The sequence below is a fragment of the Marmota monax genome, unplaced genomic scaffold, assembly GCF_021218885.2.
Source record: "Marmota monax isolate L192 unplaced genomic scaffold, Marmota_monax_Labrador192_F-V1.1 WCK01_AAM20220418_F8-fsc00149, whole genome shotgun sequence".
In the NCBI taxonomy this organism is placed as follows: Eukaryota; Metazoa; Chordata; class Mammalia; order Rodentia; family Sciuridae; genus Marmota; species Marmota monax.
Window position 1 is genome coordinate 2,662,202 of NW_026693170.1, and position 22,206 is coordinate 2,684,407.

Sequence of the window (22,206 nt, forward strand, 5' to 3'; positions counted from 1 at the left end):
GATAATATTAAGTCTAATCCATGAAAATGAGAGGTCTTTCCATTTGTTTATGTCTTTCTTAATTTCTTTCATCAAGTAGTTTCTGGTGTACAAGTCTCTTGCCTCCTTAGTTAATTCTTGTGTATTTTATTATTTTTGATGCTATTGTGAGATTTATTTTTTTTGTATAGTTTGTTGTTATAATGTAGAAACAGCTGTTTTGGGGGTGTTTTGTGTCCTGCTACTTTGTTAAATTGATTTATTCTATCAGCTTGAGCATGTGTGTAATCTTTATGATTTTCTACACATGTCATCTATAAACAGTAAAAATTTTACTTCTTCCTTTCTAATTTAGACGCCTTTTTTGTTTTCTTGTCTAACTGCTCTGGTCACGTTACATTCAATGTAGAAAGCATGCATCCTTGCCTTGTACTGATCCTAGAGGAAAAGCTTTTATTCTTTCAACATTGAATATGTTTGCTGTGGGTTTTTCATTTATAACTTTTTGAGGTGGTTCTGTTCCTAATTTGTTAAATGTTTTTATCATGAAAGGATTTTTAATTTTGTCAAATACTTTTTTCCCACCTCAATTTAGAGGATCATATAGTTTTCCCCCTTTGTTATGTTCATTTTCTATATTACGTTGATTTTCATGTTAAACCATCCTTACATTCCATGAGTAAATCTCATTGTTGTTTCTGGGCATGTGTCGGGACTGAGTGTGTGTGTGTGTGTGTGTGTGTGTGTGTGTGTGTTCATTCTTCCAACTCCTCCACACACTGGGAAATTAGATCTTTAGAACCAGAGTCAGATCCCATGTCAGGGCCTGCAGGGTTCTGTCAACACATCACCTCTTTTCCCTCGCTGGGCCTCTTGGTCCCCCTGCAGCTATCCTGGCCAGTGCTCACTGTGCTTTCTCGTGCATTTTCTCATCCTTAATCTGCATTGGGCCCCAACAGACCAGCCTTCATGTAGCTCACATGGATGTTGGAGGAACTTCTCTGCTCCCTCCAGTTTGGGGGTAGGTACTGGATCCCTGCTTCCTTCATCATGACATACAATAAATAAAAATGCATTGAGAAGTAGCTTCATAAACTGGAAAATGGGAAAGGCACACACAGGTGCAGAGAAACACATGCTCAGGGGAGAGGAATACTCAGGTCCTGGCTGACCATGGATCTCGTGCCGTTTTAAGCGTGGTTCTGTCTTGATTCAGCATTCTCCTTATCTCTGTAGGCCTTTGTTTTCCAGAGCGTCTATAACGTGGCTGCAGCAAGTCTTCAGTGTTTTTAATGTTCACAGAGGAGAAAGAGGGCTCGGAGCTCCCCAGTCCCCATCATTGCTGCTGGCACTTTCTGTCTTTAACTCCTCTTTGCCCTTTCAGGAGGCAGGAATCAAAGCAGGGTGGAGAGTCGTCATGAAGCAGGACTGAAGTGCCTTTCCTTGGGAGAGCTTTCATGCTGGCAAATCAAGAGACATGTTGTGAACGGACTGACTGAAAGTCAAGACTGCGGGGTAGACAGTCAAGGGAGGTGCTCTCAGTTCCCCAAGCAGTGCGGGGGCTCCTGCCACGTGGGAGTGGGAGAGCCCGTCCAGGCAGCTGGGGAGGATGGCTCTCTTGTGAATCTCCTTGGGGATCATCCCATTATTGAAAACCAGGGGTTTCCAACTGGAAGAGCTCAGAGTTCTTGGAGTAAACTGTGTTGCAGTGAGACACAGAACCATCAGAAAAGTTGTAAACAGATGAAAAGCAAACTGTGTTTATTTGCCCCCCATGTTGACATTTTCAGTTGCAGTTCACACCACCACAGTGATGCGGGGCAGGACAGAGCGAAGACTTCCCCTCTGACCGAGCATAGCGTTCACCCAGGGCGGAAAACTCACCAGACTGCTGGACATGAGGAAGCCTCCAGGGACAGTCCCAGTCCTGGGCGTCAGCAGGTTCTCTTTGGAAAGAAGCCTCTGGCACGGAGCGTTCATGGGGCCGACCCCTCGGGTGTTCCTGCACTGCAGACCGTTCGCACGGGAAAGAAGCGCTACTGGTGCCATGAGTGTGGCAAGGGTTTCAGCCAGAGCTCCAACCTGCAGACCCATCAGCGAGTCCACACTGGGGAGAAGCCCTACACTTGCCCCGAGTGTGGCAAGAGCTTTAACCAGAGCTCACACCTGTACGCCCATTTGCCTATCCACACGGGAGAGAAGCCCTACCGGTGTGAGAGCTGCGGGAAGGGCTTCAGCCGCAGCACGGACCTCAACATCCACTGCCGGGTCCACACCGGGGAGAAGCCGTACAAGTGTGAGGTGTGCGGGAAGGGCTTCACCCAGAGGTCCCACCTCCAGGCCCATGAGAGGATCCACACAGGGGAGAAGCCATATAAATGCGGGGACTGCGGGAAGCGCTTCAGCTGTAGCTCCAACCTTCACACCCACCAGCGGGTGCACACGGAGGAAAAGCCGTACAGGTGCGAGCAGTGCGGCAAGTGCTTCAGTCTGAGCTTCAATCTCCACAGCCATCGGCGCGTCCACACCGGGGAGAAGCCGTACAAATGCGACGAGTGCGGCAAGGGCTTCAGCTCAGCCTCAAGTTTCCAGAGCCACCAGCGGGTCCACACCGGGGAGAAGCCATTCCGCTGCAACGTGTGTGGGAAGGGCTTCAGCCAGAGCTCGTATTTCCAGGCCCACCAGCGGGTGCACACTGGAGAGAAGCCGTACAAGTGCGAGGTGTGTGGGAAGCGCTTCAACTGGAGCCTGAACCTGCACAATCATCAGCGCGTCCACACCGGAGAGAAGCCCTATAAGTGTGAGGAGTGTGGCAAGGGCTTCAGCCAGGCCTCCAACCTTCAGGCCCACCAGAGCGTGCACACTGGGGAAAAGCCCTTCAAGTGTGTGGCGTGTCAGAAGCGGTTCAGCCAGGCCTCGCACCTGCAGGCCCACCAGAGAGTCCACACTGGAGAGAAGCCCTACAAATGTGACACCTGCGGTAAGGCCTTCAGCCAGAGGTCAAACCTCCAAGTCCACCAGATAATCCACACCGGGGAGAAGCCCTTTAAGTGCGAGGAGTGCGGGAAGGAGTTCAGCTGGAGCGCAGGGCTCAGCGCCCACCAGAGGGTGCACACGGGGGAGAAGCCTTACACCTGCCAACAGTGCGGGAAGGGCTTCAGCCAGGCCTCCCACTTCCACACGCACCAGAGGGTCCACACGGGCGAGAGGCCGTACATCTGCCACGTCTGCTGCAAGGGCTTCAGCCAGAGGTCGCACCTTGTCTACCACCAGAGGGTCCACGCTGGAGGGAGTCTGTAGAGGAGACAAGGTGGTGTAGCCCTCAGGTGGCTCCTTCAGAACAGAAGCTTTCACAGGAAAGCAGCTCTCTAAAATGCCATTTTAAGGACTCAGGCAATAAATTCTTTACAAATGTCAGAGTTCGCAGATGAAGAAACACTTCTATAGATACGATCAGTGTTTAAACCAGCGTTCCAAAGTGTCACCATTTGTGACAAAGAATCTTGATGTTTGATAGTCTTCTAGGAAAGAGATTCATGAATGGATTATGGGTAGGACTTTGATAAAAGAATGATGATTGACAAAATTTGATGTCAACTAAAGTGTAACTTCCACATGGGAAGACCTTCTCCCCAGATCTCTGCCATGCAGAGCTGTGGTTGGCTCCAATAGGAGAAAAATTTATTTGAAAAGTGGGTCCCTGTCCTAAATTCATAAATTTATATGCATAAGGACTCCTATAAGTAGCCTTAATAACAGTTTCCAGAATTATTGAAGTACAGAGCGTTATTTAATATCACCATCCACAGGACAAATGTAGACAGCCTCACGAGTGCCCCCCTCCGACACCCAGCCTCAGTTCTTTGTTCAGTGTGTCAGTTTTGTACAATATAAATTTTAGTGTCATTTGTATTTTATAGACTAAAAAATGCTTTTAATTTAATCTAACAACACATGACAATTTACATGATTGGAAGTGTGGGGCACTAATTTATCAAGGTAGAGCTTGACTCTTAACTCCTTGAAAAGTAGTTACTGATGACAAAAAGTTTCTAAATAAACTTGAATTCTTAATTGGCTTCTTCTCATTATTTCCGTCCAGGCTTAGGTCAGTTCCTGTTTCTGTGTAGTTCTTGATCGGGGCCCCGAGGCTTTGGCAGTGGTTTAGTCTCTTCTTTCTGCTCTACAGGATTCCTGAGACTGGGTAATTGATAAGGAACAGATTCCTTAGAGTTCTGGAGTCTGGGAAATCCAAGATCCAGGGACCAGCATGTGGCGAGGGCTTCTGAGTGCATCCTCTCAGCAGTAGGGAGGGTAGGAGAGGGGATGTGGGCCACTCCCAGGACATAACAGCTTGGGTATGTTTGTGACTCGATCACCTCCTAAAGGCTCCCCTCACCACTTGTATTAGGGATTAAGATTTCAACACAGATTCTAGGGGACATGTTCAAACCATAGCCGGCAAATTTTTATTAAGTGCAATGAGTTCAGTGGATTTCCATTTCCACATTTCCACAGCATTCTGTGTGCACTTGTCACTATGAGTGAACAACGTGGGCTGGGGATGTGGCTCAAGTGGTAGCGCGCTCACCTGAATGAACAACGTAAGCTTTGAAGACTGGGTGGCCAGTATGTACCAGAGAGCCCTTTTTACTAACAGATTGTTCACAAAGATATCCTGAGTTTTTTAAAGTAGGGCAGTAATAAATGGTTTGGATAAATCTTGTGTGTTAGTTGCAGCCGTTAAAGACGAGGACATGAAAAGAACACAGGTTATTAATGGGAAAGGTTACAGCCTCCCTGGTGTGATCCAGTCAGTGGAAATGTGTGTCACTGAAGGTGATTGTGGGTATGAGGAGAATGTGCAGAAGAACATGCATCAACAGGCTAACAGTGGCTTACCCTGGCAGGGGGCAGTGGGATGATTTTTGTTTAACTTCAAAAACTTGTTTACAGTAAACTATTAGCAGTTTTACCAAAGCTGTGAAACCAAATAATGCATAAAGGACAGTCTCTTTCAGCAAAATCTTAGTTTTGTTACTTTACCTCATGGCATGTAAACCTGTGCTACAGGGGTCCATAAGAGAATGTTCACTGTAGGTAACAGCAAACTTTCCATCCATCGATTGGATTGTGCACTCCTGCAGTGGCATACTGTGCACAAGGAAGTCACAGAAGGTAAATTTATGATTACTGACATTGGTAGATACCCAGAATATGTTTAGAAAAATGTTCAGAGACAAGATTTGTATGATCATGTGTATATGGGTATGCACATCTACATACATACACACGTATATATATATATGATCTTGATACTTTTAAAGGTAATAGTATTTTCTTGTAATTTCTAAATATGCTTTAAAAACCTTTATGAATACAAAAGATTCAAGAATTACACAAAGAATTCCATATATTTTTTGGGTCTAGCATAACTGCAGTCAGACCTGTTGGTCCACATGTCGAGTGTCTGAGCTGAAAGAACTCTTTTTGACGTGGGGGACACAAGACTAAATCAGAGTCACTCCTAGTGAATTTGGGCTGACTAAATAAAGACACTGACAGAAAGTACCTTTTTCTTTGGGTTCAGTGACCGCTCCTCAGCCACAGCTCCCAAAAGGTGGGCAAGGCAGGCAAGAAAGAGAGGGAGTATGCCTCAAACCCGAGTTTTATTGGGGAGAAGCGATTCAAATGAGGCAAGGGGTACGGTTACAACAAATAGTGGGTGTAATCCAGCCCCATCAGGGATGCCCACTCCTGGAGTTGCACCTCTCTTATCCGAGTGGAGGTAAGGTCCAATTGCAGAGCAGTGGGTGCAATACCAGTTCAGTACCTCTTTACGCTGGACTTAAAGGTGTGTACAAAGTTCCTGTCCAGAGTGGCTCCCCACATTTTGGTGTTGCATCACACGACTAAACAGGTTAGTGTCACTCCAAGTGAATTTGGGGAATAATAAAGACAGACACAGAAAGTACCTTTTCTTTGGGTTCAGTGACCGCTCCTCAGTTGCAGCTCCCACAAGGGGTGGGGGAGAAGGCAGGCGAGAAAGACCAAAGAGAACCAGCACATGCTAAACCCTTCTATTGGGGAGAAGCCATTCAAATGAGGCAAGGGGTCAGGTTTCAGGGTTGAGTCTAGCTTCAGGAGGTCTTGCTGTCAGCAGGTTGACTGACATCTAGGAAGGCCACAACCATCTCATTAGCTATGTGGGGGTCATGGCAGAACAAGTGAAAAGACCAGAGCAAAGCCCCCAAAACAGAGGGGCAACTTTGTTTCAGTCCACTTTGTGTGCTCTCCTGTGTACTCTTTTCTATAGTTCACACACACACACGGCCCATGGCTGGCTTGCCACAGCCCCACACTCATTGCTCAAAGCTATGGTGCACTCAATTCCCACGTGGCAGCTCCAGACGTTTTGGTATTTTTCAGAAAGTCTATCATGTGGCATCTGCAGCACTGACTTCACAGTAACTGGACATCACACTGTGGCCCAAAGCCACAAAGCTTTCCTGAGGAAAGCTCACACAAATACTGTGGCCTTTTCTATTTGTCCTTGGAAGATACCCCTTCTGCCTCAGCCAGTGAACTGTGGGGTCATGAAGGCCCACCAAGGCCAAGGAGGAGAAATTCTAAACACATTATAGGACCACTATGTGTTGATGATATTTCCTATTCTAGTTTATTCAAATTAGACAACTGCCCCATATGTGCACAGCACTGTTTTAGGATCTGATCTAGATTGTCCACATCCTGCAATTTAGTTTACATGTTTGTCTTCAATCTGGATCAGTACCATAGCTTTTTGGTCTTTCATGAAGTGGACATTGCTGAAGAGTACAGGCTAGTTATTTTGAAGAACATCCCTAAATTTGGGTTTGAGTCTTCATGATTAGATACAAGGTAAGTGTGTGTGGCCCGAGTAATCCATGAATGATGTGTCACAACAGGAAATGTGTTGGCTTCATCGGTGATCCTAGTTTTGATCACTTGAATAAACTGGTGACTGCCAGGTTTCTCCGTTCCTGTTTTGTCTTTGAAATTAGTATTTTATGGGGAGATCTCTGTATTTTGTAACTACCCCATTAGTTTTTGTCTTAGTGTTTGCTGATTCTTGCCTGAATCACTTATTACTGTGAAGACTACGAGTAGTGACTTTTGTATTCCATCACTTTTTCTGTATTTAGCAATGGCTTCCTATTGTCAGTATGAGCCCTTGTTTTATGGCACAATAAAAAAAAAAATCTTGAATATTCCCTGCCCCAGATTCTGGAGAGATTATCTAGAGAGCTCAATTTCTTTCAGTGAGGACTAGTATAACCAAGCTCTTGGTCTCCTGTGTACTCATCATTGAGATATCAGGGTTATGTGTAAACTACTGATACCTCCAATATCAAATAAATAACTATTGCACAGTTCTTCTTGTCTTCTCCACCTCCATACTGACTTCTATTTTCCAAGGGGCAGAAACGGGTCATCAATATGTTTACTCATTTGTTTAGGCCTCCAGTGTACAGCAGATAGCTTTAGAATCACTAAATATTATTGCAAAATACAAATTTTGGTAGTATTCAAGAACTGTTTGCAGAAATTTTTTAAATCATTAGACTAGCTATGTATGGACAAAGGACCTTGTTGTAGTTATTTAATCTAATTATTTTTATGCTTATATTCTGTGGGAAGCTGTCTTGCTGAATGATTCGCATTTTCCTTCCCGTGATCAGAGAGGCTCTGTCAGTCACTTTTGCAGTGATCTGGACATTGCCCCAATCCTCGAGGTAGAGGATGTGTCTTCAGGCGTAGGCGTGCTGTCCTGCATCCCCCTGGTCAAATTACACTCACCTGTCCTTGTAACCCTGCCCCTCCTGACCCTTTTTGGATGGAACTTTCTAAGAATGAGGGTCCCCCCAATAAAAACTCACTTCCAAAACTGCTCACTCTCTCTTGCCAGCCTCTCTGACTTTCCTCACTCTCCCATTTGGGGAGCTTGAGGCCGAGAGCTTGATTTAAAGGTAAAGTGTGTGTCTGTTTTACTTGGTGTCCCAGGAAATTCACACCAGCGACCCTTAGTTCAGCTGCCCACACAGGTTAGGGGCAGCAATATTCATTTTTATTACATCCTTATTAAATAACTTCATTAGAAGAAATACTGATATCCATCTTCTCTCTCACGCCTTCAGCACGAGGCCTGGAAATGGGATGTCTGTTTTCTCGAAGTCTGCTTCCCTGGCATGGATTTTCATGTCAAACTGCCCACTGCCCACTGCTCTTCTCCATCCAGTCATCAACAATCTGACTCTCCCTTTTCCTCCCTGACAGATTTTCTCTCCACACTCATTCTCTCCCCCCTGCCACTTCTCTTACCACAGGACTTGCAGGGTACAACATCTAAAACATGGCCTCTCAGTCCTTGGACACCATACACTGTCATCTCACTTTCAAACAAATCAAATTCTGTAACTGCCACTTCCCTCTTGGAGCTCACCTCTTTCATTCTTATTTTTTTTAAAGGCCCCTTTGAACTTAGAAGCATATGGCATCCATCATCTGTCACCTCTTCACACTACCACTGTGTGTCCTCTTGACCAATCTCCCCCCCCCCACCCCAGTAAGCCTGGAAAGGCCAGCAAGTTGCCAGTTGCCCAGAACTTCATCTTACGTGAAACGCTAGCAAGAAGGAAAGCTGGTCATGTATTTTTCCAGTGATTATAGAAAAGGCAGAGAAGAGACAGTTGGGCCAGAGTGTTTGTTGGATGATGCAAGGTATGCTGTGTGGTTCAGATCAGTTGTGGCCTGCACACATTTTGTGCACACTAGTGCCAATACCAGGTCTGTCTGTCTTCAGAATGCTACAGGGGTGATGAGAAGGAGGCTACAGTGTAATGGCAACCCTCCTGGGTTTTTAAAAAATTGTAACAATTGATCAAATCTGAAATTTGTCATCTGTGAGACAGTTTATGAATCGGCATGAGATGGTTGGGAAGCCTCTATAAAGAGCAAAAGAGGAGTGTGGTAGAAGCATTTTAAATACTTTTATATGGGGTTCCATTCCTGATATAGTAAGTAATTCCTGATATACTGAAGTTTCAGCAGATACCAACTTTACATAAACTCTAGACTAAATATTAGAATACTTGATAAGCTTACCTATTTTCTATATTTTAAAATATATGTGTTGGTGTGTATCCAATGGCCCTGGAGAATGAGCAAGTGCAGGCAGATCCCCTGGGTGGTTTCAGCACTGTCAGGAGTGAATGACGGAGTTTTCTGCTTTTTATGGACTGGGAGCAAGTCCCAATTGGCAAAACTGAAGGCAACTAAAACTCTGTGAGGAAATCTGCAGTTTTCCAACTGAAAAAGACTCAGAAGAGTTCAAGCAAATATGATGGAAAATTTGGTAGTGAGAAGACCCTGGGAAGAGAGAACCAAAGGGAGGAATTCCCAAAATGTGTGTATAAATGCCACCACATATCTAGCTAGCGCATACCTTGGCTAGCAAACAGAACAGACTTTAATCAAAATAATGTGAAGAACCTAATTGAGATTTGAACTGCCACACGTGGGAAGCACTTTCAGTCTGAGGCCAGCTGATTTAAATGTCAAATACGATTTAAGAACGAAAATCAGTACTCTCTGGAGGAATATTATAGAACTCAGATATCCTCAGTATCTTAATCACAATTTCCGGCTATGATCCAAAATTACTGACCCAGGGAAAGACAGAAAAACATGACCATTATCAGGGGGAAACAAATCAATGAATATCAACCTTGAGAATCCAGATGGAATTAAGAGGCAAGGATTTTTCTTTAATTTTTGTTTAAAAGAAGCTGGATTTTTTAAACTTTTGTTTAAAAGACCTGCAGGTCTCAGACTACCCTCAAAAAGGCAGTTGTCCACTGATGCTTTAGCAAAGATTTTTCAAAACTTCCATAACTGTGCTTTACAATGTAAGGGAAAAGATTATTATAATGAAGAAATATTACTGAAGAAATAGAAACTAGCGGCTCAGGAGGTTGAGGCAGGAGGATCACAGGTTCAAAGCCAGCCTCAGTAACTCAGCAAGGCCCTAAGCAACTCAGTGAGACCCTTTCACTAAATAAAATATGAAAATGGGGTGGAAGATAGGGCTCAATAGGGCTTAGTGGTTAAGCACCCTTGGGTTAAATTCTCAGTATCAAAAAATAAATAAATAAATATAATACTTTCTGTGATCACTGCAGCTAAACCCTAAATCCTAGGCACGTCCACATTTCCACTAAATGCTCTTCTCTAAATAAATGGTTCTCATTTAGGAAAACCCTACCTGGTTGGTATTGAAGCGTCATTATAACCTCTCATTCTCTGATTTCTGATTGTACATTCTGAACATGCTGCTTTCCAAAAGACATAGTTTTACTGCCACAAACAAAGAGCACATAATTTTAATCCTGCCCCAATAAGAAATATATTCGATGAAATTGCCAAACTCCATTTTATTCAGCATGTATTTCACAGGGATAGAGAAAGATATGGGGTAGGGGGTTTGACAAATATCATTCTAATTTTGCATAGTTCTGACCTCAGAAGATGGATTTAAAAAAAAAAAAAAAAGCTACAGCACCAGAGACAATCATGCCAAACCCTGCCTAGAAGTGCAGAGAACCACAAGTCATGACCAATTCAGGATTAACGAACTACATCAGAGCCTTTCAAAGTGTTACTGTAAATCTTGAACTAACAGTGCTGAAAATTTAATTGTAAAAATAAGCAGTGGTATGTTATTGCAGTTAACAAAACCTTTCAGGCGTAATATGAAAAAAATTAAAAAGATTCAGAGACTGGGGAGAGGGAAGGAGGCAAGTGTAATAATATCCAAAATAGTGCTCTCAATTGCAGCACTAGTTGCATTCTGCATTTTAATTCATGTTTGTTCTTCAAGTTATTTTCTGCAGGTTTCCTCGTCTTGATACAATTTTCAAATATTGTATGTTTTCTAGTTTTGATTCGTTAACAAATAGGTTCTGAACACACCTACCAAATGCTAATCGATGTTAAAGTTGTGGAGATTCAGTAGCAAAGTCCCTGCCCTCAGGGACATGTCTAGTAGACATGTGAATCATTATACCTTTGTAAATGCCTAACCAACTTATTTTTCCTAAGGGCTATCTTTGAATGATAACTATAATTGTCAAACTTCTGAATGAAACCCTTACTTCACCACTTAGAAGGGTGCTGTCCTTAGACCACTGGTTGTGGTGAAACATTTCTTAATGAATGGTTTCCCTTGTAAATTTCCTCGGATAACATTTTTCACCAGCATGGATTTTTGATGAAGTATAAGGTATGAATTTAAACTGAGTGCTTATCACCCCCACCCCCATTTATGAGGTTTCTAATGAGACTAGTTATAAAGACTGACTAAAGACTTCACCGCAGGTTGGGGTTGTAGCTCAGTGGTAGAGCACTTGCCTAGCATATGTGAGGCACTGGGTTCAATTCTCAGCACTGTGTAAATAAATAAAATAAAGGTCCACTGACAACTAAAAGTATATATATATTAAGAAAACAACAAACAAACAAAACATCACCACACGCATCTCATTTCCAAGGTAATTCTCAGGGGTTGAGGGGTGCTCTAATGCAGTTGAAATCTCAGGGATGACCAAAGCAATTACCTCACTCTCCATACCCGCTTGGCTTCTCTCCTGCTTGGCTTCTCTCTTCCCACAGTCCTTGATTTCTAAGGCATTTATCTACTGTGGACTTTCTCTTGGTCTTTAATGTATGAAGTGTGTCCAAAGCTCTTCCCACAGTCTTCACAATTGCATGGTTCTGCTCTATTGAGGAGTCTCTAATGGGTCAAATGAGTCTATGCCTATCTGAAGCTCTTCCCACACTCCTCACACTTTCATGACTTTTCTCCATTATGGACTCTCTGATGGAAAGGAAGTTGTGAATTCTGAATAAATCTCTTCCCACACACTCATATTTGAATTGTTTGTCTCTACTGTAGTCTCTGATGTGTCAACAGACTGGAGTCCCAGAAATACCTCTTCCCACATTCCTTATTAGCATAGGATCTTTCTCCTGTGTGGAATCTCACATACGTGTCTAGACTACATTTCTAGTTGCAGCACTTACCACACTCCTAACATCGGTAGGGCTTTTCTCTGGAGTGCACCCTCAGATGGCAATGAAGATATGAATTCTGAGTAAAGCTCTTCCCACACTTTTCACACTTAAATGGTTTTTCTCCTCTGTGGACTCGCTGATGGTTCAAAAGGTAGGAGGACCATCTAAACCTCTTCCCACATTCTTCACAATTATAGGGTTTCTCTCCTGTGTGAACCATCTGATGCTTATAAAGCTCTCGCCTATCAATGAAATTATTCCCACACTCCTTACATTTATATTGCTTCTCTCTTGTATGGACCATGTAGTGTCTATTAAGGGCTGATTTCCGACGAAACCTCTTACCACACGTGTCACATCTGAATGGTTTCTCTCCTGTATGCACCAAGAAATGCCTGTGAAGTGTTGATTTAACACAGAAGTTCTTACCACATACGTCACACTTGAATGGTTTTTCCCCAGAGTGGATTCTCTGATGTTCCTGCAGCTGTGAATCATGAATGAAGGCCTGTCCACATTCCTCACATTTGTAAGGTTTCTCTCTTGTGTGTAATTTGCAGTGAACATTAAGCACAGATTTACGACTGAAGCCTTTCCCACACTGCTCACATTTGAATGGTTTCTCTACAGTATGCACATTCTGATGAGTTTGCAGCCAGGAGGATCTCTGACTCAATTCCTTTCCACACTCATCATACTTATAGCAATTCAATCCCATGTGAATTCTCTGATGAATACGAAGGCCTGAGCTACAACTGAAGCTTTTTCCACACTCAAGACATCTATGAGACTTGCCTCCTGAGTATAACCATTGAAGGTCAAAGTTGGAGACATCACTGAGGGACTGCTTACACTCATCATCCAGGTAAACTTTCTTTCTTGTGTCAATTAGAAATAATCCTGGCCCGTCCTGGCACAGTGAGCCACCTTGGCTGGGGAACTGAGAGCTGCGAATACTTGAGTCTTGACTGAAGGTTGAGTCACTTGCAATTTGTTCCCAGATTTGCTGCCAAGATAACTCTTCATGTGGTCCTGCTTCTGGAAAAGTCTCTAGTTCAGTTTGGATCCTGCCTCCTATCAGGGCAGAGAATTCAGAAATGTGGACAATGTAAGGCTCTGTTAGAGTTTTCAACATGAAAAAGGACACGAGGCTTTAATGAATACAGGTTTTGTACAGGAAAATGTTGTTTTCATTGTACACCATGGTATCTGGTTGTATGAGACTATTTAAAACACATCAAATCCCAAATGTGACTTACAAGAAAAAATAAAAAGATTTTAATGTGATAAAAATTTTAATGTGATAAAAAGAGTTAACCTATTAATATTTTTTACTGAATTTCCTAGGCAGTCTAGGATCTTAAATTATCAATTATCATAATAAATCATGCATATAATGAAATACTGGTCAACAGAACATTAATAAAAAATGGCATAGTTAATACTTTGTGTCTTTGGATTTATGTTGGATATTCTAGTATATTTTCATGAAGGAAAGAAAGAAACCTTACCAAAAGGAGTCTAGATCTGTTCAGAGAGATAATCGCCAGGCCCTTGTAATACCTAGTTTGGGGAGGATCTTTTATTTATTTATTTGCCTGGGGAGTCATGGGTCACTCTGGAGAGTCTAACAATATGATTTACTATTATGACTTATACACATTTGGGTGGGGATGTTCCCATGTCAAAAAGGCTAACAATGTGATTTAAGGTGGGGCTTTAGGTCATGTGGAATCAGCTGACCAGGAGATTGAAATTAATCACATGGGAAGTTATCAAACAGTCAGACTTATATAATGATGCCTATGGAATGGAGCCACAAAAACAACTCTGAATACCAGGTCTCTGTACAATGTCATACTTTAATCCTGGGGAAATAACATGTCTGGACTCTATGGGAAGAGTATGAGGAAAACCACTTATACACAGTACTTCTCTAGACTCTGTGCTATAGGATTTTCCTATAGGCAAATTGTAATACACATCTTTTCCCTGTAAATTTCTGTAACCATGAAAGTAAAACCATTCAGTGAGTTCTGATTCTTTCTACTTCAAATATAGCACTAGTCCCTCTATAAAAATAAAGCAAAGTTGTGTGAATTAGTCAATGTGAAGGTAGTGCTGGGAAACTACAAATTTTAGTTGGTATAAAGTGAGTGCAGTCTTGGTATAAACTGTCTCTCTAAACTTTGTAGTTGGTTAAATTCATGACATTCATAAATATCAAATACCTGGGAGTGTTAAAATCTTCAAAGTATTTCTGCACAAGAATTTTATAACATGCATACCTAATCTTATACCAAATTAACATGGACGATAACTTGGTTTTGTAAAATAAGAAAAGGACAGACAAGCCATGCATGGTGGTGCACACCCACAATCCCAGCAACACAGGAAGCTGAGACAGTAGAATCTCAAGTTCCAGGCAGCCTCAGCAACTTAGGAGATCCTGTCTCAAAATAAAAACTGAAAAGTGCTGGGGAAGTAGCTCAGTGGTAGAGTACCCCCCGGTTCAATGCCTAGTAGTACACACATACACACACAAGGCAGAGTGGTGTGTGTGTGAACATACCAGTTGTGACAGGAATCTGAAAGCCCACACCAGATATCTATAAAAAGGTGATGCTCCAAATGAAAAAAACCAAAGGTGGCAAGGATTACCAGGTGTGAAACAAAAGTGTGAGGGGCTATGCCTTGGTTGGTTCTACCAGCAACTACTGCACTCTTTGAAAATAGAGTGTCAAAAATTTAGGATGGAATTATGCCTTTATAACCATTTTCAAACCGAAGACTACAAACCTTTAGGAAGCTATGAAATAAATTTAAAACTTTATAGTAAGGATTTAGAAAAAAGGACTAGAATAGAAACTATCAGAGCTTCGTGACAAGCAAGAAAGTTGTTATTACATGAAATGCCTTCTGAAGTCTCCCAGGTATAGCTACACAAAGAGAAAACATCCATCCTGGTTATGGTGAAAGATGTATTTCTCATGCTCATAAAACACTAAAAACTTTGGTCAGGATAGTACCAAGTCCTGAATTAAGTGTTTCAAATTGAATGTTAACTTCCAATGACAAATCTTGGAAAACATTAACAGGTAAATAGGTAACTACTGATACACATGGGAATGCAGATATATTTAATATACTGTCAATTAGAGATAGAAGTTTTATGAGTAGAAGGAATCTCTTTCAGGAAGTTTATGTTTTGAGAGAGCAGTTTACCAATTCCTTCCAGGGTATAAAGTTCACCAGTTCAAAATACAAAATTATATCTCTTATATAATAAAGGGAAAATTGTGTGAAATCTATATTCTTTAACATATTGACAACTACATTTGTTTAAAATATTGATTAAATATATATACTGTGTATTTAAGAAATATGCGCAGAAATATAGGCAGCATTCAGCCACGTCCATCAGCTCCCTTTCATGCACAAGGAAGGCAAAACCTGGGTGCAGTGATGGGCCTTTGAGTTTGGAGAAGACAAAGGGCTGCAGAGAGAAAATCATTCAAAGGAGAAAGGTAGCCTGAAAGCTGGGTGTTGTCTGAGACCTCAGGAAATGAAGACTTCTTTTCCCTTGATTAGGGAGCTGCCTCAGAGGTGGATATCAGGAAGGATTTCTTCCTATAAATGAACTATGGCAGGCTCAGGAAAATTCAGAGTAAAGGCGCGTTACTCAATGTGGTCACTGGAAGAATGCTGGGAAGTTTTCCTGGGAAGCAGGTCAAATGCACATAGTACAACACAATCATGTCGAGGAAAACCAAGAAGGCGGAAATTGAATTAGCAGCCAAAGATTGAAAAGATTAAAAAAGAAAAGAAAGAAAAACTCCCCCCAACAGTTCTGATTCATTTGGTTTGTGTAGCACTCCTTAGCTATTTCAATGACCCTGGAGACAGTGAAGTCCCCCCATCCATTAATTCATTCATTGGGTTAAGTGTTTGCCAATACCTGCAATACACCAGAACTATTCTACAAAGTGAGGACACAGGTATAAACAAAAGAGACAAACTTCCCCTTCTTTGAGATTATATAGCAAAAGGGAGAGATAGGAAAACAAAAGTTCAGATGCTCCACAACTTAAAATGGTATTATACCTTGATAAGCCCATGATTAAGTTAAAAAATACATTTAATATACTTACCTAACTCAACACCAGAGCTTAGCCTAGCCTACCTTAAACATTCTCACAACAACCTATATTAATCTATATCTGGGAAAAATCATCTAACACAAAACTTAGTTCATAAAATACTATCTCACATCCTTTACCCAATATAGTACTGTACAGTATCAGATGTTTACTCTCATGGTTGGATGGATGACCGGGACCTGATTGCTGCTGCCCAGCATCTTAGGAGAGTAAAATAGATGGAAGAGTCAAGTACAAGAACACACATTTGCTTGCTTCACACCTGAATTCCCTTCTCTTTGGGTAGCTGTCTTCATCATCCAAAACTTCTCTTTCCTTATCAAGTGGAATGTATCTTGTTTGAATGGTTGGGAACATGCAGAGACACTCAGGATTAAAACACATGCTAGGTGACATCTAGATAAAATTTACTAGGAATTGAGGTTCTCGTTGCGTATTCAAACTTGAAGGATACAAAAATCACTTCTGGGAGCTGAAACGCCATCAGAGTGAGGAACTAAACTCACCCACTGAGAGCAGGTTCCTGAAGTTTTCCAGCATCACATCTTGGTAGAGCTTCCACTGGGCAGAGTCTAGCAGCTCCAGCTCCTCCCCACTGAAGACCACAGCCACGTCCTTAAACGTCACCATCTCCTATAACATTAAACACACTTGACCTCAATCTTATCAATGTTTACTGGGAGGCAGAGAGGATGGGTGGGAAACTGTTCTGGATTTTGAAACTTGGTCATCTCAAATTTCCCTCTCATGCCATCTGTACCCCCACAATGACACACACAGATTTTCCTGTGATTCACCAGAAGCGCAGTGATGAAAAAGTCCTATACCTTTACTTCAAACACTCAAGAGTACTACTGAGGAGTAACCGTCTAGTGTACAACTGTGCTCAGTTTTGCTGTTTAAGCAACACTTAAAACACAGAATGATACAGCCATGGGGACCACAGAGTGCAGCTCTTCCTGGGTAAAAACCTTCAAGAATATTTGTGTGGAGCAGCAGAGACAGCCTATGGTGCAGTTTTTGGATGCTTTATCCATAAAACAGCTAACAAGGTACATGTCCAAATGCCTTTTCAAAACTGAGCTTCAAATTATGCTGCTGAAAAAACAAACAAACAAAAAACACCTGATACACTGTTTTCAATATTGATTTGGGGGGAACAGTCTATATATAGGAAAGTCGCCACTACACTGTTGCTTAAAAAAGTCAAATGCCTAAATCAATTAAATGTGTATAAGCACAATACACCATAAAAGATGAATATCATGTAACATTATGAACATTACAGTGTATAAAAACAGCACAATTAAACTTACAGTAATCCTAATTTACACAATTAAAACTGCCTGTAATCCTAGCAACCTGGGAGGCTGAGACAGGAAGACAGCAAGTTCCAGGCCTCCCTTAGCAATTTACTGATATCTTCTCTCAAAATAAAAAGTAAAAAGGGTAGGGATTGTAGCTCGGAGGAAGAGTGTCCTTGCATTCAATCCCCAGTAACAGGAAAAAAATATTGCAATTTACAATTCAAGGTGTATCATCAATAGGAATACAATTGTATATACATATGAAGAAGAGTACACAAAGACAAAAATGGTAAACATGTGAGCATGGAAGTATGAAGTGCAATAATTATCTACTCAAACAAGTTCTTCTACTCTATAAAGTAAATAATATGAAATAAAACAAGAATTAATAACAAGGTCAACTCAGAGTGAACAAAGGAAGTCTATGACCAACAAATGTCTTCAAAAAAGAAAACCTGACAATATGAGTTGCAAGATGGAACTTTTACAGTGAGAAAAACATGCCTTACTCACATTGAATGTGGTCATTTTCCCTCCTCCTCCTGGAGTAGGCAGAGTCCTAAGGCCCGTCGATCCCAGGAAAGCAGAACTGTGCCTAGAAAGTGCCACAGAAGGCAGAAAACAAGACATGAAAGGGTGGCCAGGGTGCTGCTCACCAACACATTCCAGTTCAGTGGATTAGCATGTGAATGCTCTCAGCAGCATTATTCATAAAGCAAAACCAAAATCAACTAAAATGCCCTCCTGTGGATAAATGGATAAACAAATTAGGGCATACACATACACGGGCATGTTACTCTGAAACTAAAAAGGATGAGGTACTGACATATATAACACAGCTTAACTTGAGGACATTAAACTAAGTGAAAGAAGCCAGTCATGAAGGAGCACATATAGTATGATTCTATGAAATATCTAGAATGGGCAAATGAATGTATAGAAAAGGTAGATTAGAGGTTGCTACAGATTTGGGGTGAGAATAAGGTTTAACTATAAGTGGCATATAGTATATAACTGAGGAAAGAAAACAATCTCAACTAAGTTAGATGATGGTTACTCTACTAACCTCAGGTTCTACTAATCTAAAGTACCTTAGGATCACTGAATTGTACACTTGAAATGGTGATATGTAAAATATAACTCAAAAAGTTGGAAAACAATTATTAACCTACATGTTATTTAAATAGCTGAATTCAGAGTCCACATTGATTGAATATACTTGAATGAATGAATTAAAAAGGGGGAGAGGAGAAGTTTTCTTTACAACAGAATATCCACTAATAAAATATCTCCCCAAAAGTAACTTTATGACAATTTTTTCCCCTTTTTTGGTACTGGGGATTGAACCCTGGGTGTTAAACCACTGAGACACATCCCGTTCTTTTTGAGAGTGTCTCACTAAGTTGTTTAGGGCTTCATTAAGTGCTGAGGCTGGCCCCAACCTTATGATACTCCTGTCTCAGCCTCCCAAGTCATTGGGAAGACAGATGTTTGTCAGCACACCCAGCTCTTAAGATTGTTTTTGTAAAGGGAACTTTATGATGGAAAAATCTGATAGATATTATTTGGCCAAGTAAACCAAATTTAGATTACCAATACAGGAACAAACAAATATCACTCAGTTCCTGGCATGCCACAATAAAAAGGACCCTTCACCACTTCTGTAGCATCCCTGCCAAAAAAATGCATAATCTAAACCTAAAGAGAAAACATGTTAGACACTACAATGAATACCTTTGTCCAAAATGATCTGTCTATATTTTTCAGTTACGTGAAGAAGAAAAAAAGACAAAACCTATCCAATCTTTCCAGTTTAAAGAGCATAAAAACATGGCAACTAAAGTGAATACATTAAACTTTGACCTGAGGGAAAATGTTCTAAGGACTTTATATGAAAACCAGAACAGATTTAAATATGAGACTGCCAATTAGACAACATGCAGTTACATAGCACAATCTAATAGATAACAGAAGTAATTATTAGTAGTCTTTTAATTGATATTAATATTCCATAGATAACATTATCAAGTTTAGTATTTAAAATTATCTAGCATATTATGTGAAACCCTATAACTTGATCTTCCCAAATGCCTCTTATCAAGCATTGATGAATACCTAGACTGTGGGCTTCCTTGCTGGAGAAAGCTAAAAAAATGCACTATCTCTAGAATTCATAGTGAATTTATTTGGCTGAGGAGGATAAACAAACCAAACAGACAAAACGTGGTAAATTTTCCCAAAAGATGAGAGGTGCTTCTTATGGTTTTTCACAAATTTCTATATATTTGAAATGATATAAAATTTCTTAAATATTAGTAAAGTCAAAAGAGTAGTAAGAAAAAGAATAAAAAGAATAAAAATGAGCATGATAATGTAGCAATTTGCTAGTTTACTCTCTTGGAGATGTTTGGAAATTTCCAGATAAAATAGATAAAAAGGAAAACAAAAAATATGATAACATTTTTCATAAATAACTACTAATGCACACAAGGAACCACTAAAGAAAATGCTTTCAAAGTTTAACAGTTACTATCCTATGCTGGATTCACAGGCAGTCAAAAGCTTTTTCCTCAAACAGGCTTGGTGGCGAACACATAGGAAGATCACAAGTTCAAAGCCAGGCATTAAGCAACTAGGCCAGACTCTGTATCAAAATAAAAAATAAAATGGACTAAGGATGTGGCTCAGTGGTTAAGCACCCCTGGGTTCAATCCCTGGAACCAAAAACAAAAAAACAAAACTTTTTCCTCCTAATGTTTCTGAATACTCCACAATGATATGATTCCATAAGTATGTAAAACATTAGGGGTAAACTAAGGGAAAAGAGGGTGTTATTAAAAATTCAAGAAAAATCCATGAGCCTTGTTATCACGGTCTCTACTATGGAGTCCCAACTTATTCTCCAATTAATTCCAAAAGTTCTATGGCTCAATGAGAATGTATCTGAGAGGTTATGAACTCAGGCTATAAACCAGGCCTGCCTAAGTTCTAACCCTAACTTTCACTCTTCCTGGTTGTGTATGATCAAGTAACAAATACTCCCTGCACTTCAATCTCCTCATATTTAAAATAAGAAAAAAAACAAAAAAAAAACCCTGTACCTCTCCACAGAGCCATAGGGTGGCCTACATGTATTTATTTGTCTAGAGTCCTTAAAATGAAGATAGCAATTAAGGTCAAAATTCAGGCCAGAGCCCATGTCCTATAATAGACTTGCATATCCCTGTAAGAGAAAAAAGTCAGGTCGCACTCACCAGGAGCTTTGCTGTCAGTAGTCAAGAAGCCACTACCTCTACCTCCCCTCAGTCAGGCTGGGGAGAAAAGCGTGCTGTTAAATATGTGATCGTGTCACAGGCTTGGACAAAAAAAGTTCAATCACGGCCTCCCTCTGCTCAAGTTGGAGACAACCCCACCCTTCCTAAAAGAGAAGAAAGTGGGCACCAGAATGAACGGAGAGCTCCTGCAGAGCCAGACAGGAGCCAGAACCCCCGCAGCAGGAGCTCTCTGACCCCAGCCCGGGGCCTCCCGCCCATTCAGGGAGGAGAAAAGCCACCATTCACTAGGAGCTCGTAACTGTTTAAGTCTTTGCTTTGAAGGCCCTCTTGCAATTCCAAACCATGAGATTAGGATGGTACATTCTAAAGAACGACAATGAGGCCCCCCGAGATCGGGTAAGTCCCCAACGTGGGCCACCGAGGAAGTGGCCGCGCGAGCGGTGGAGGGGGGCGGATTAGGCGAGCCGAGAGCCCCGGAAACCCTCAAACCAGGCGACACACGCCCTGACCAGGCCACGAACCCGGGGCTTCCACCACAGAGAGCCCCAAACGCGAGCAGGCTTCGGGGAAAACGGAAACTGCGGCCGTCACCGCCCCAAAGCCCTGCTCTCCGCGGAGGCTTCCTTTCCCCTCAACCGAAGGCAGGTCATGGAGGGTGCCGGGGGTGGGGGCCAGGAAATTCGGAAGGGCTCCCAAGACCCAAGAAACTGATCTTAACTACCACGGGAAAAAAAAGACAGCGACTTCCCACTCAAGGAGCAGAAATATCTATAACTCAGCCCACCTTCCCGAATACACTTCCCAGAATTCAAGGCCTTCGCCCTTGTAGGCAGAGACACCCGCAGGCCACAGATCGCCTGGACTACATTTCCCAGAATTCCCAAGACCGGCCTGTCAGAGCGGAAGTACATGCGTGTCCACAAGCGTCTGAACTATATTTCCCAGAAGACTTAAAGAAGCCGTTTCCTTTTCAGCTAACTTGGCGGCTATACTGCTCTGAGCTCATGGGAATTTATGTGAACTGGTCTCAGTGCTCATGTTTTCCCTCTTCCTCAAAAAAAATTATTCCATGGACGGAGTAAATACCTTCAAGCCTTGCAGGGTTATTAAAACAAATTTGATATGATCTTCAAGGAATTGACAGGGAATGACTATGGGGACTCAGTAGAGAACTGTGTGAAAAGGTGTTTAGCATAATTTACAGAATGGGCGAGGTAGACTGGTATCTAATTGTAGTTTTAACATACATGTTCTGTATTGTAAATGAAACAGGAAACTTTTTGGTTTTCAAAGGTCATTATTACACGTTGGGATCCGCTTTGGAAATACAGACCTTAAGTCCTGAGCAAGAGATACTGAACAATTATTTGCAAT

At 41.7% G+C, this 22,206-nt stretch overlaps 2 protein-coding genes across 7 annotated transcripts in view; one reads left to right on the plus strand and one right to left on the minus strand.

The window, feature by feature from the left end:
* Window positions 1-4,053, plus strand: part of Znf235 (zinc finger protein 235) — a 22,545-nt gene extending 18,492 nt beyond the window's left edge. For 4 of the 5 annotated variants that reach the window (XM_046455536.2, XM_046455539.2, XM_046455535.1 and 1 more), the window contains one exon: window positions 1,364-4,053. In XM_046455536.2, the coding sequence (XP_046311492.1) occupies window positions 1,364-3,279 (1,916 nt within the window). In that variant the 3' untranslated portion in view covers window positions 3,280-4,053. The remainder of the gene's footprint in view (window positions 1-1,363) is intronic. The other variant, XM_058582979.1, reaches the window with a different exon arrangement.
* LOC124100187 (zinc finger protein) lies at window positions 1,724-20,949 on the minus strand. Of its 2 annotated transcripts, XM_058582980.1 has the most exons (5): window positions 20,812-20,949; window positions 18,071-18,152; window positions 16,757-16,883; window positions 16,513-16,584; window positions 1,724-13,164 (listed from the first exon to the last, which is right to left on the minus strand). In XM_058582980.1, exons 2-5 carry the CDS (start codon window positions 18,083-18,085, stop codon window positions 12,107-12,109), a joined length of 1,272 nt encoding a protein of 423 aa, XP_058438963.1. In that variant the 5' UTR covers window positions 18,086-18,152; window positions 20,812-20,949; the 3' UTR covers window positions 1,724-12,106. The 2 variants fall into 2 exon arrangements, with proteins under 2 accessions (XP_058438963.1, XP_046311519.1); XM_046455563.2 differs by lacking the exon at window positions 16,513-16,584.
* Between the last annotated feature and the right edge of the window lie 1,257 nt (window positions 20,950-22,206).

Excerpts from the sequence above, each read along its gene's own strand:
- LOC124100187 (XM_058582980.1), bottom strand. Across the intron at positions 16,585-16,756 it reads CAGGAACCTGCTCTCAGTGG|ATACATTCCACTTGATAAGG; the intron begins GTGAGTTTAGTT and ends CATTCAAACAAG. Across the intron at positions 13,165-16,512 it reads CCAAAGAGAAGGGAATTCAG|GAGGCAGGATCCAAACTGAA; the intron begins GTGTGAAGCAAG and ends CTGCCCTGATAG.